Below are 13,626 nucleotides of genomic sequence, written 5' to 3'. Positions count from 1 at the left end.
GCCAGGTCACAATTGTAAATGAGAACTTGTTCTCAACTTGCCTACCTGGTTAAATAAAGGTGAAATAAATAAATAAAATTCACTGTCTCCTCTGAAAAATTGATGTTGAGATGTGTCTGTTACTTGAACTCTGTGAAGCGTTTATTTAGGCTGCAATTTCTGAGGCTGGTAACTCTAATGAACTTATCCTCTGCAGCAGAGGTAACTCTGGGTCTTCCTTTCCTGTGGTGGTTCTCATGAGAGCCAGTTTCATCATAGCGCTTGATGGTTTTTGCCTCTGCACTTGAATAAACTTTAAAAGTCCTTGAAATGTTCTGCTTTGACTGACCTTCATGTCTTAAAGTAATGATGGACTGTCATTTCTCTTTGCTTATTTGAGCTGTTCTTGCCATAATATGGATTTGTTTTTTTACCAAATAGGGCTATCTTCTGTATACCAACCCTACCTTGTCATAACACAACTGATTGGCTCAAACACATTAAGAAGGAAATAAATTCCACAAATTAACTTTTATCAAGTCACACCTGTTAATTGAAATGCGTTCCAGGTGACTACCTCCTGAAGCTGGTTGAGATAATGCTGGTTGAGAGTGTGCAAAGCAAAGCTGTCATCAAGAATCTCAAATATATTTTGATTTGTTTAACACTTTTTTGGTTACTACATGATTCCATATGTGTTATTTCATCGTTTTTATATCTTCACTATTATTCTACAATGTAAAAAATAAAGAAAAACCCTTGAATGAGTAGGTATGTCCAAACTTTGACGGGTACTGTGTATTTCCATGCTAGGTTGGAATAATACTGTAAAAATGATGACAATACCCTTTTAGTGTAGGAGCTGTTTGAAAAGCCCGTCTGAAATTTCAACAAGTTTTGGAGGGATGACGTTTTGGCCTACATGGTGACATCACCATACAGTAAATTAGTTAACAGACCAATAAGAAAGAGTTCCAAAACTCGGCCAATAACAGCACATTTTCTGTTTCCCCCTCCGACTCAGACCACTCCCAGACAGTCCTAGCAAAATTGTTGCTATTTTAGTTTATTTTTAACCATTTCACAGTAAGTTACTTAATTGTTACCCAGAAATTATTTTATATTAAGCTAAAAACAGCTGCATTTGACCTTTTAAACGCTATTATTGCACACAGAGTGAGTCCATGCAACTTATGTGGCTAAGCAACATTCAAGACATTTCAGCTTTTCATTTTAAATTCACTTGTAAACATTTCTTAAAACATAATTCCACTTTGATATTATGGGGTGTTGTGTGTAGATCAGTGACACAAAATCTAAATTCAATCAATTTTAAATTCAGGCTGTAACACAACAAAATGTGGAAAAATTCAAGGGGTGTGAATACTCTCTGAAGGCACTGTATGTCCTTGCCCCGGCTGTATTGATTTCCAATGACTGACCTCTTTTATCCTCTCTCCCCCAACAGCTTCAACAACCCACAAGAGAACTCCATCTCCCATAGTGTACCCCTCAGTGCCCACAGAGAGAATTAGCCCAAGACCAATCACTCCCAGTTCTCCAATACTGCGTATGTCCCTCCCAATTTTCATCAATTGCTGCCTGATCAATGTGCTTCTATGAGAGGTATGGTTGGACAGGTCAGTTAAAACTGTTGATCTGACCTTTGCCCCCTAACCCTGGATCCTGTCACAGAGAACCCAGAGGTCATTACTACTGTTACAGTGACAACCACCATCATCGATGACCTTACATCAGTGCCAGTGGATAAGTCCAGTGCGGTGACCTCTGTCTTCACGAAGACTGTTTCTCCATCAGAGAGTTACTGTGTCTCCAACAGAGCCCCAACCTCCAGTGAGGATCCAGTTGGCGGTGAGGAGACTTGTTCCATAGTGTATCACTCTACTGAATAGTACAGATATGTTTTTGTTGCATTTATTTAAAGATCTATGTTTGGTAATGGTCCATTCTGGTGTACTGTTCTTTGTTGTTCATGCTAGACCAGGGGTTCCCAAACTTTTTTGGCCCACGACCCCATTTTGATATCTGAAAATTCTCATGGCTCCAACCATGTGAAAATATTTTAATTAAAATGTTATTAACAGCCAATGTTACTTTTTTATTTGAGGCCTTTGCCTTACTGAAGCTGTTTTCTGTTAGAAACATGGTTGGCTTTTGAAAGACTCTACAATAACAAGTCTTTCCTCTGAATTCACTGATTTGGTCAGTCATCTGTAGAATGTTTTTTTATTTCCCCACCCATCATGCTTGTGTTCAGTTTGTTCAGTTTCCCAAATGTGTCTATTGCATAGGCAAGGAGACACATCTTCTTTTCATTACACAGAAATTCAACCAAGTCAGTTTTTTTTACATCCATTATGAATGACAACAGTTACTCCATCAATGTGAAAAATCTTTCCAATACTCTCCTCCATAACCACCAAGCCTCGGTGTGAAATAGAACATTGTCATGCTCTGATCCCATATCTCCACATAGTTTTGCGAACAGGCATGCGCGCAGTGGATGTGGTTTGATGTAGTTTACAATCAAAGTTACCTGCTGCAGTATATCTCCCAAGTTCTGTGCTCAGGTCTTTTGCCGCCAGTTGCTCTCGGTGTATCATACAATGCGTCAATATGGCAGAGGGAGACATTCATAACTAGAGTGCAGAGGCCTTCCCACCTTCCCACCATAGATGGAGCCCCATCTGTGCAAAGCCCACCATTCGATCACATGGAATCTGTTTTTCGTCAATATAGCCACGCAGCACACTGAACATCCCCTGTGCCGTTTCGTGCTCAGGAATCGTGAGACAGAACGTTATGTCCGACATGTATAGCGAACAAAAGTCAATGCATGGGCATCTCCGCCCTCACAGCTAACGTTCATTTGGAGAGCATAAGCTGGGGAGTTTTTGAGTCGTTCAGTTAGTTTCCTCTTGATTGCTAATAATCATATACATTATTTGTTTAACAGTGTTATCTGACAAAGGTATTGATGTGAGCTTCTGTGCTGGTGCCTCCCCACACATTGAACATTTTCCTGTGACCCCATTTTTATATCCCGTGACCACACTTAGGGTCGCGACCCCTCATTTTGGAACCGCTGTGCTAGACGATGCTAGTCTTTAGAGAAAACTGCCTGTGTTCCTCTGCCAGCTGGCTTCACTCCCACTGATCTCCCCTGGCATGGGCATGCTAACTACACACTCACTACAACCATTTTCTGGCATCATTCTTTGACCCTTATTACCACACTCATGAATCTCTCAAGACTTTTAATTACTTTGCAGTCTCTCTTTCTCTCTCACTCTTAGGTGAAGGCACTGAGAAGAGTTCTGCTACAGCCATATATGCGGGTGAGTAGGCTACCACACAGAGATTACAGGGAGGGAGAGAAGGAGTATAACAGAAAGTAAGTCTGAGTCCTTTCTCCTGATGGTTTTGTTTCTCTCTTGTTCCCATGGAATGGAAATCCTAGGTGTAGGTGGGGTGGTAGTAACCGTATTGCTGGTTGCAGCATTTGGAGTGCTAATATTTGGGAGAAGGAAATGGTAAGATTGGCTGGTCAACCAGTGTTATTTCTTGTGGGGAAGGGGGTCTAATGACATCTCTGTTGAATTCCAAACACTTTTTCTCCCTTATGACAGGATGCAGCGACTTGATCTGTCGCCAACACCAGACGAAATAGTGCAAATTAATATTGTGACATGAGCCACACTCCTTAGTGCCCTGACGGACAACCAGCAGCCACTTAGAAAAGTCAAAGGTGCATCAGTCTGATGGTGGGGGAACAATGACTTTGGATTGGACAAGAGGTGAACCAAAAATGTGTGGCCCAGACCTTGGTGTCTTGTGTGGAAAATTAAAATACCTAAAGCACCACCCAAATGGATTAATTTAAGACATATTGATTTATTTCATTTATTCATTAATATCCATAAACTTTGAGGATAGATTCTAAATTAATATGGAAGCATATTGATTATTTTTAAAAACAATTAACTACAGTGCATTCGGAAAGTATGCAGACCTGTCACGAGAATTTTCAATCCCAGTGATGATAACTAACAATTATTTTAAGCTTTGACCAATCCCCAAGGTTTGTAAGACCCTGGGTTTAATAATAATTAGACAAAGACTCAGCTTATGCAAAAGGTCCCTACAGTTTATTCAGAGAACGTTCTGAAGTCCATAATACAAAGACATCCATTTTATAGTTCACTCCCTACTTACGCACATACATACTCACGAACAGTAGATATCCTACGCACATACATACACACAAACAGTAGGTGAGTTGTATCCACTGTTTATCACTACCAAGCCGGCAGTTCCATTCCCCCGAGATTAGAGGAACCTTGAAAAGGACTCCCTGTCCTATCATAAGTTTCTCAGAGTTCTAGCCAGGTCGGGTCAACCACAGTTGAATTGTTCTCGGTATTTTCTTAGACACACACACACACATTTCTCTCCCTCACATGTCTCTACCAAACCTTATTGGACTTATGTTTAGTACTTTAATCATTCATTATACATGCCACATAAACTAATAATCACTAATAATTACGTTTCAGGGTGGAATATTTTAATCATTACCTTTAACTTCATAAGGACAGACGTTCCGCTAGCGGAATGCCTCACCAATATCCAATGGTAGAGCGTGGCGCGAAATACAAATACCTTAAAAATGCTATAACTTCAATTTCTCAAACATATGACTATTTTACACGATTTTAAAGACAAGACTCTTGTCACGGATCCTTAAGGGCAGGAGGAAGGGGCAGAGTCAAACGCAGGAGACTTATGTCCAGTAATGCCGAAGTTTATTTACACCGAACACTCGGTGGTCAAAAAGGCACAGGGTGCGCACAATACCCAAAAGGGAAAACAGGTAATCCACGAATGAAATATACGCACGGGGCGCAGCCCGGCAATAATAATAATTCAACATGTTCCGCTACTGGGAACACACAACAACAGCGTACACAAACACTGCCCGCTGACATACAATTAATCCCGCACAAAAAACGAACCCAAAGGACCAAACTAAATACCCCCCCCAATAATGACAGACAAGAAACAGGTGCGGACCTAGACAGACAAAAACCAAAGAACACAGAAACATAGATCGATGTCAGCTAGTAGACCGGCGACGATGACCGCCGCCCGACCGAGGAGGGGCGCCATCTTCTGTGGATACTGTGACACTCTCGTTAATCTAACCACATTGTCCGATTTCAAAAAGGCTTTACAGCGAAAGCAAAACATTAGATTATGTCAGGAGAGTACCCTGCCAAAAATAATCACACAGCCATTTTCTAAGCAAGGATATATGTCACAAAAACCAAAACCACAGCTAAATGCAGCACTAACCTTTGATGATCTTCATCAGATGACACACCTAGGACATTAAGTTATACAATACATGCATGTTTTGTTCAATCAAGTTCATATTTATATAAAAAAACAGCTTTTTACATTAGCATGTGATGTTCAGAACTAGCATACCCATACCTCATAATTAGTATTAGATAAATTGGATTACCTTTGCTGTTCTTCGTCAGAATGCACTCCCAGGACTTCTACTTCAACAACAAATGCTGTTTTAGTTCCAAATAATCCATAGTTATATTGAAATAGCTCCGTTTTGTTCGTGCGTTCAGGTCACTATCCGAAGGGTGATGCGCGAGCGCATTTCGTGACAAAAAATTTCAAAATATTCCATTACCGTACTTCGAAGCATGTCAAACGCTGTTTAAAATCAATTTTTATGCTATTTTTCTCATAAAATAGCGATAATATTCCAACCGGGCTACGTTGTATTCATTCAAAGGCTGAAAGAAAAAAATGTAGAATTCTCATGAACGCGCATCTCCAGTGTCACTGTTCCCAAGCTGACCACTAACAAATACTCCTGCTGTTCTTCGCCCAGAGACAGCAGACACCTCATTCCACTTTCTGGCGCCTTCTGAGAGCCAATGGAAGCCTTAGAAAATGTCACGTTACAGCACAGATGCTGTATTTTCGGTAGAGATGCAACAGAAGGACAACAAATTGTCAGACAGGGCACTTCCTGTATGGAATCTTCTCAGGTTTTGGCCGGCGCGTATCGTGACAAGAAATTTCAAAATATTCCATTACCGTACTTCGAAGCATGTCAAACGCTGTTTAAAATCAATTTTTATGCGATTTTTCTCGTAAAATAGCGATAATATTCCGACCGGGAGACGTTGTTTTCGTTCAATGACTGAAAGAAGAAAATGGTGTCTTCACATGCACGCGCGCGCCCGTGTCATTGTTCTCAGATCGACCACTATCCAAATCCCCTACTGTTTTTCGCCCAGGGACTGCAGAGCCATCATTCCCCGTTCTGGCGCCTTCTGAGAGCCTATGGGAGCCTTAGAAAATGTCACGTTACAGCAGAGATCCTCTATTTTCCATAAAGAGGCTATAGAAGGACAAGAAATGGTCAGAGAGGGCACTTCCTGTATGGAATCTTCTCAGGTTTTGGCCTACCATATGAGTTCTGTTATACTCACAGACACCATTCAAACAGTTTTAGAAACTGTAGGGTGTTTTCTATCCAAATCAAACAATTATATGCATATTCTAGTTTCTGGGCAGGAGGAATAACCAGATTAAATCGGGTACGTTTTTTAATCCGGCCGTGAAAATACTGCCCCCTATCCTAAACAGGTTAAAGGAACAGTCTGTCTAAACATAGAAGATAGTCTCATCTAACATTGGCTCCTCGTGGTTAAAAGAAACGGAGCCATCTCCTAGGCCTGGAGGCCTGCTGTCGTCATCCCACTGGTCGGAGTTCAGAATTGGTCCATATTTCACCATCTGTTGCATCATCAATCTGTCTAGAGTTCTGGTGATTAAACCTCTCACAACATGGGACCAAACAGCATCCACACAACACCAACACACTCATACAGGTGAAAGCAGCTCATAACATGGTAATTATGACATTTTTCAATTTTCCAAACATACTGTCGAACCACCCAGTCAGTGAGGTATCCACCCCAGAGTTCTCTGCTAACTCATGAGCTAATGTGGTTAAACCAGCCAGGGCCTTGGTCACGGATCCATCTGGAGCTGTGTCATTAGGAATAAACATACAACAATGAACCCTTATCATTCTTCATACCCCGTCCTTTTCTGCCAATAACATATCGAGAGCCAGCCTATTTTGCCAGGTCATGAGGGAGGTGGCGGATAATTGGTCAGAGAACCCCTTTACTGCATCCCCGGTTTACTTCATGAATCTCTGTTAATTATAATAGATGTAATTAATCCAATCCACATTTTTATTTATTGTCAACTACCAAAAGAACGTAGTGGTAAAGTCTTCACCTATTTGATTCATACAGTGCCTTGCGAAAGTATTCGGCCCCCTTGAACTTTTCGACCTTTTGCCACATTTCAGGCTTCAAACATAAAGATATAAAACTGTAATTTTTTGTGAAGAATCAACAACAAGTGGGACACAATTATGAAGTGGAACGAAATTTATTGGATATTTCAAACTTTTTTAACAAATAAAAAACTGAAAAATTGGGCGTGCAAAATTATTCAGCCCCTTTACTTTCAGTGCAGCAAACTCTCTCCAGAAGTTCAGTGAGGATCTCTGAATGATCCAATGTTGACCTAAATGACTAATGATGATAAATAGAATCCACCTGTGTGTAATCAAGTCTCCGTATAAATGCACCTGCTCTGTGATAGTCTCAGAGGTCCGTTTAAAGCGCAGAGAGCATCATGAAGAACAAGGAACACACCAGGCAGGTCCGAGATACTGTTGTGGAGAAGTTTAAAGCCGGATTTGGATACAAAAAGATTTCCCAAGCTTTAAACATCCCAAGGAGCACTGTGCAAGCGATAATATTGAAATGGAATGAGTATCAGACCACTGCAAATCTACGAAGACCCGGCCGTCCCTCTAAACTTTCAGCTCATACAAGGAGAAGACTGATCAGAGATGCAGCCAAGAGGCCCATGATCACTCTGGATGAACTGCAGAGATCTACAGCTGAGGTGGGAGACTCTGTCCATAGGACAACAATCAGTCGTATACTGCACAAATCTGGCCTTTATGGAAGAGTGGCAAGAAGAAAGCCATTTCTTAAAGATATCCATAAAAAGTGTCGTTTAAAGTTTGCCACTAGCCACCTGGGAGACACACCAAACATGTGGAAGAAAGTGCTCTGGTCAGATGAAACCAAAATCGAACTTTTTAGCAACAATGCAAAACGTTATGTTTGGCGTAAAAGCAACACAGCTCATCACCCTGAACACACCATCCCCACTGTCAAACATGGTGGTGGCAGCATCATGGTTTGGGCCTGCTTTTCTTCAGCAGGGGCAGGGAAGATGGTTAAAATTGATGGGAAGATGGATGGAGCCAAATACAGGACCATTCTGGAAGAAAACCTGATGGAGTCTGCAAAAGACCTGAGACTGGGACGGAGATTTGTCTTCCAACAAGACAATGATCCAAAACATAAAGCAAAATCTACAATGGAATGGTTCACAAATAAACATATCCAGGTGTTAGAATGGCCAAGTCAAAGTCCAGACCTGAATCCAATCGAGAATCTGTGGAAAGAACTGAAAACTGCTGTTCACAAACGCTCTCCATCCATCCAACCTCACTGAGCTCGAGCTGTTTTGCAAGGAGGAATGGGCAAATATTTCAGTCTCTCGATGTGCAAAACTGATAGAGACATACCCCAAGCGACTTACAGCTGTAATCGCAGCAAAAGGTGGCGCTACAAAGTATTAACTTAAGGGGGCTGAATAATTTTGCACGCCCAATTTTCAGTTTTTTATTTGTTCAAAAAGTTTGAAATATCCAATAAATTTCGTTCCACTTCATGATTGTGTCCCACTTGTTGTTGATTCTTAACAAAAAATTACAGTTTTATATCTTTATGTTTGAAGCCTGAAATGTGGCAAAAGGTCGAAAAGTTCAAGGGGGCCGAATACTTTCGCAAGGCACTGTAGCTTTGTAGTAATCTGTAACTTCCCTGGGGATGCCAATAGCATCCATCTAGACAAGGCTACTCCCATCCTGGTCAAAACTCCTCCTGTGCCTACTTTAGCCTCCTATAACTGGCCTCTGATGACTAACTTGAACTGGTTGGACCAATAACACCGGGGCGCAAGTTGCTAACCACCCTTTTTGGTAGTGTCTATCGTATGCGTCCTTTGCTGGTACAAGCCCACCCTACATCAGTTATAGGTGCTGTGAGGTTAAGATTTTTCTCCTGTACTTCCAAACCTAAGTCAGTCACATTAACTATTGCATTACAGCCATTAAAATCACCTAAGTTCTCAATGCCCTTCTTGTATCTATAATGCTGGTACTCATCAGGAGTTAAAGTGAACCGAGGTGGGTTGGCTGAGTACTTCAATCTGGCCAACCCAATCCCTGTACAGTTGTCTGCTTCCCCAGGAAATTGTTTAATGTTTACCTTAAATCCTACATCTTGACCTTCTTTGACTCCAATTCTGTAAGTTACTCGTCCTTGATGGTCAGTATTTTATATTGTTTGTCTTTTACTTCTTATCAATGACAACAGCGTCGTATGACTTTTGACTTTTTCCACATTTTGTTACAGCCTTATTCAAAAAATTGAATACATTCAAACTAGACACAGTACCCCATAATGACAAAGCAAAAACAGATTTTTAGACATTTTTGCAAATGCATTACCAATAAAGAACTGAAATATCAAATTTACATATTTACCCTTTACTCAGTACATTGTTGAAGCACCTTTGGCGGCGATTACAGCCTTGTGTCTTCTATGACACTACAAGCTTGGCACAACTGTATTTGGGGAGTTTCTCCCATTATTCTCTGCTGATCCTCTCAAGCTCTGTCAGTTTGGATGGGGAGCGTCGCTATACAGCTATTTTCAGGTCTCTCCAGAGATGTTCGATCGGGTTCAAGTCCGGACTCTAGCTGGGCCACTCAAGGATATTCAGAGACTTGTCCCGAAGCCACTCCTGCGTTGTCTTCGCTGTGTTCTTAGGGTCGTTGTCCTATTGGAAGGTGAACCTTCGCCCCAGTCTGAGGTCCTGGTCTGGAGCAGGTTTTCATCAAGGATCTCTCTGTACTTTGCTCTGTTCATCTTTCCCTCAAGCCTAACTAGTGTCCCAGTCCCTGCCGCTGAAAAACATCCCCACAGCATGATGCTGCCACCGCCATGCTTCACAGTAGGAATGGTATTGGCTAGATGATGAGCGGTACCTGATTTCCTCCAGATGTGACGCTTGGCATTCAGGCCAATTAGTTCAATCTTGGTTTCATCAGACCAGGGAATCTTGTTTCTCATGGTCTGAGAGTCCTTTTGGTGCCTTTTGGCAAACTCCAAGCAGGCTGTCATATGCCTATACTGAGGAGTGGCTTCCGTCTGATGACTCTACCATAAAGGCCTGATTGGTGGAGTACTGCAGAGATGGTTGTCCTGGAAGGTTCTCCCATCTCCATAGAGGAACTCTAGAGCTCTGTCAGAGTGACCTCCCTGACCAAGGCCCTTCTCCCGATTGCTCAGTTTGGCCAGGCGACCAGCTCTAGGAAGAGTCTTGGTGGTTCCAAACTTCTTCCATTTAAGAATGATGGAGGCCACTGTGTTCTTGGGGACCTTCAATGCTGCAGACATTTTTTAATACTCTTCCCCAGATCTGTGCCTCGACACAATCCTGTCTCTGAGCTCTATGGACAATTCCTTCAATCTCATGGCTTGGTTTTTGCTCTGACATGCACTGTCAACTGTGGGACCTTATATAGACAGGTGTGTTCCTTTTACAAATCATGTCCAATCAATTGAATGTACCACAGGGGGACTCCAATCAAGTTGTAGAAACAGCTCAAGGATGATCAATGGAAACGGGATGCACCTGAGCTTAATTTCGAGTCTCATAGCAAAGGGTCTGAATACTTATGTAAATAAGGTATTTATGTTTTTTATACATTTGCAAAAATGTCTAAAGCTGTTTTTCTTTGTCATTATGGGGTATTGTGTGTAGATTGATGAGGGGAAAAAATTGTTTCATCCATTTTAGAATAAGTCTGTAACCTAAATCAAAAAATGTGGAATAAGTGAAGTGAATAATTTCCGAATGCACTGTATAAGCTTGGGTTACTATACAGATCTAACAATTGTTTTACAGTATCCATTACAAAGACCTTAGTAACCCAACTGCTGCTTTCTGGCCATGATTATGGGGACATCTATCAAAACACAACCAAGACCTTACTTTGTGAATTAAATGTTCATTGGATGTTATTATAAGACACAACATTGCACAGTGTATGAATCACTAAATTGTCTGTCACTCCCAAACAGAAGACAACTGCATTGGTACCAATTTATTTTTAAATGTATTAACTTAAATTTCTTTGTATATACATTGTCACCCATACATTTTCACACCTACTCATTCCAGGGTTTCTTTCTTTTTACTGTTTTCTACATTGTAGAATAATAGTGAAGACAAAACTATGAAATAACACATAAGGAATCATGTAGTAACCAAAAAAGTGTTAATCAAATCAAAATATATTTTATATTTGAGATTCTTCAAAGTAGCCACCCTTTGCCTTGATGACAACTTTGCACACTCTTGGCATTCTCTCAACCAGCTTCATGAAGTAGTCACCTGGAATGCATATCAATTAATAGGTGTGCCTTGTTAAGTTACTTTGTGGAATTTATTTCCTTCTTAATCTGTTTGAGCCAATCAGTGGTGTTGTGACAAGGTAGGGTTGGTATACAGAAGATAGCTCTATTTGGTAAAAGATCAAGACCATATTATGGCAAGGCCAGCATCCCGGAGTCAGCTTTTCACTGTTGACGTTGAGACTGGTGTTTTGTGGGTACTATTTAATGAAGCTGCTAGTTGAGGACTTGTGAGGCATCTGTTTCTCAAACTAGACACTCTAATGTACTTGTCCTCTTGCTCAGTTGTGCACCGGGGCCTCCCACTCCTCTTTCTATTCTGGTTAGAGACAGTTTACGCTGTTCTGTGAAGGGAGTAGTACACAGCTTTGTACAAGATCTTCAGTTTCTTGGCAATTTCTAGCATGGAAAAGCCTTCATTTCTCAGAACAAGAATAGACTGACGAGTTTCAGAAGAAAGTTATTTGTTTCTGGCCATTTTGAGCCTGTAATCAAACCCACAAATGCTGATGCTCCAGATACTCAACTAGTCTAAAGAAGGCCAGTTTTATTGCTTCTTTAATCAGGACAACAGTTTTCAGCTGTGCTAACATAATTGCAAATGGGTTTTCTAATGATCAATTAGCCTTTTAAAATTAAACTTGGATTAGCTAACACAACTTGTCATTGGAACACAGGAGTGATGGGTGCTGATAATGGGCCTCTGTACGCCTATGTAGATATTCCATAAAAAATCATCAGTTTCCAGTTACAATAGTCATTTACAACATTAGGTGTAGGTGTGTCCAAACTTGACTGGTACCGTATATTAAGGAACACCTACAGTGGGGGGAAAAAGTATTTAGTCAGCCACCAATTGTGCAAGTTCTCCCACTTAAAAAGATGAGAGAGGCCTGTAATTTTCATCATAGGTACACGTCAGCTATGACAGACAAAATGAGAAAAAAAAATCCAGAAAATCACATTGTAGGATTTTTAATGAATTTATTTGCAAATTATGGTGGAAAATAAGTATTTGGTCACCTACAAACAAGCAAGATTTCTGGCTCTCACAGACCTGTAACTTCTTTAAGAGGCTCCTCTGTCCTCCACTCGTTACCTGTATTAATGGCACCTGTTTGAACTTGTTATCAGTATAAAAGACACCTGTCCACAACCTCAAACAGTCACACTCCAAACTCCACTATGGCCAAGACCAAAGAGCTGTCAAAGGACATCAGAAACAAAATTGTAGACCTGCACCAGGCTGGGAAGACTGAATCTGCAATAGGTAAGCAGCTTGGTTTGAAGAAATCAACTGTGGGAGCAATTATTAGGAAATGGAAGACATACAAGACCACTGATAATCTCCCTCGATCTGGGGCTCCACGCAAGATCTCACCCCGTAGGGGTCAAAATGATCACAAGAACGGTGAGCAAAAATCCCAGAACCACACGGGGGGACCTAGTGAATGACCTGCAGAGAGCTGGGACCAAAGTAACAAAGCCTACCATCAGTAACACACTACGCCGCCAGGGACTCAAATCCTGCAGTGCCAGACGTGTCCCCCTGCTTAAGCCAGTACATGTCCAGGCCCATCTGAAGTTTGCTAGAGAGCATTTGGATGATCCAGAAGAGGATTGGGAGAATGTCATATGGTCAGATGAAACCAAAATAGAACTTTTTGGTAAAAACTCAACTCGTCGTGTTTGGAGGACAAAGAATGCTGAGTTGCATCCAAAGAACACCATACCTACTGTGAAGCATGGGGGTGGAAACATCATGCTTTGAGGCTGTTTTTCTGCAAAGGGACCAGGACGACTGATCCGTGTAAAGGAAAGAATGAATGGGGCCATGTATCGTGAGATTTTGAGTGAAAACCTCCTTCCATCAGCAAGGGCATTGAAGATGAAACGTGGCTGGGTCTTTCAGCATGACAATGATCCCAAACACACCGCCCGGGCAACGAAG

General features: G+C 41.3%; 2 protein-coding genes across 7 annotated transcripts in view; one reads left to right on the top strand and one right to left on the bottom strand.

Moving 5' to 3' along the window:
* Positions 1–5,763, top strand: part of LOC106576191 (complement decay-accelerating factor) — a 20,675-nt gene extending 14,912 nt beyond the window's left edge. For 3 of the 6 annotated variants that reach the window (XM_014153176.2, XM_014153177.2, XM_045699834.1), the window contains 5 exons: positions 1,448–1,549; positions 1,675–1,851; positions 3,297–3,338; positions 3,461–3,533; positions 3,630–5,763. In XM_014153176.2, the coding sequence (XP_014008651.1) occupies positions 1,448–1,549; positions 1,675–1,851; positions 3,297–3,338; positions 3,461–3,533; positions 3,630–3,693 (458 nt within the window). In that variant the 3' untranslated portion in view covers positions 3,694–5,763. The remainder of the gene's footprint in view (positions 1–1,447; positions 1,550–1,674; positions 1,852–3,296; positions 3,339–3,460; positions 3,534–3,629) is intronic. The other 3 variants (XM_014153178.2, XM_014153179.2, XM_045699833.1) reach the window with 2 other exon arrangements.
* LOC106576208 (F-box DNA helicase 1-like) overlaps positions 4,734–13,626 on the bottom strand; it is a 21,817-nt gene continuing 12,924 nt past the window's right edge. Inside the window, exon 10 of the mRNA XM_045698646.1 lies at positions 4,734–4,742. Coding sequence (XP_045554602.1) covers positions 4,734–4,742 — 9 coding nt within the window. The remainder of the gene's footprint in view (positions 4,743–13,626) is intronic.

The sequence above is a fragment of the Salmo salar genome, chromosome ssa17 (assembly GCF_905237065.1).
Source record: "Salmo salar chromosome ssa17, Ssal_v3.1, whole genome shotgun sequence".
In the NCBI taxonomy this organism is placed as follows: Eukaryota; Metazoa; Chordata; class Actinopteri; order Salmoniformes; family Salmonidae; genus Salmo; species Salmo salar.
The sequence above is the reverse complement of the archived record's forward strand: the minus strand, read 5'-3'. Positions and strand labels throughout refer to the sequence as shown.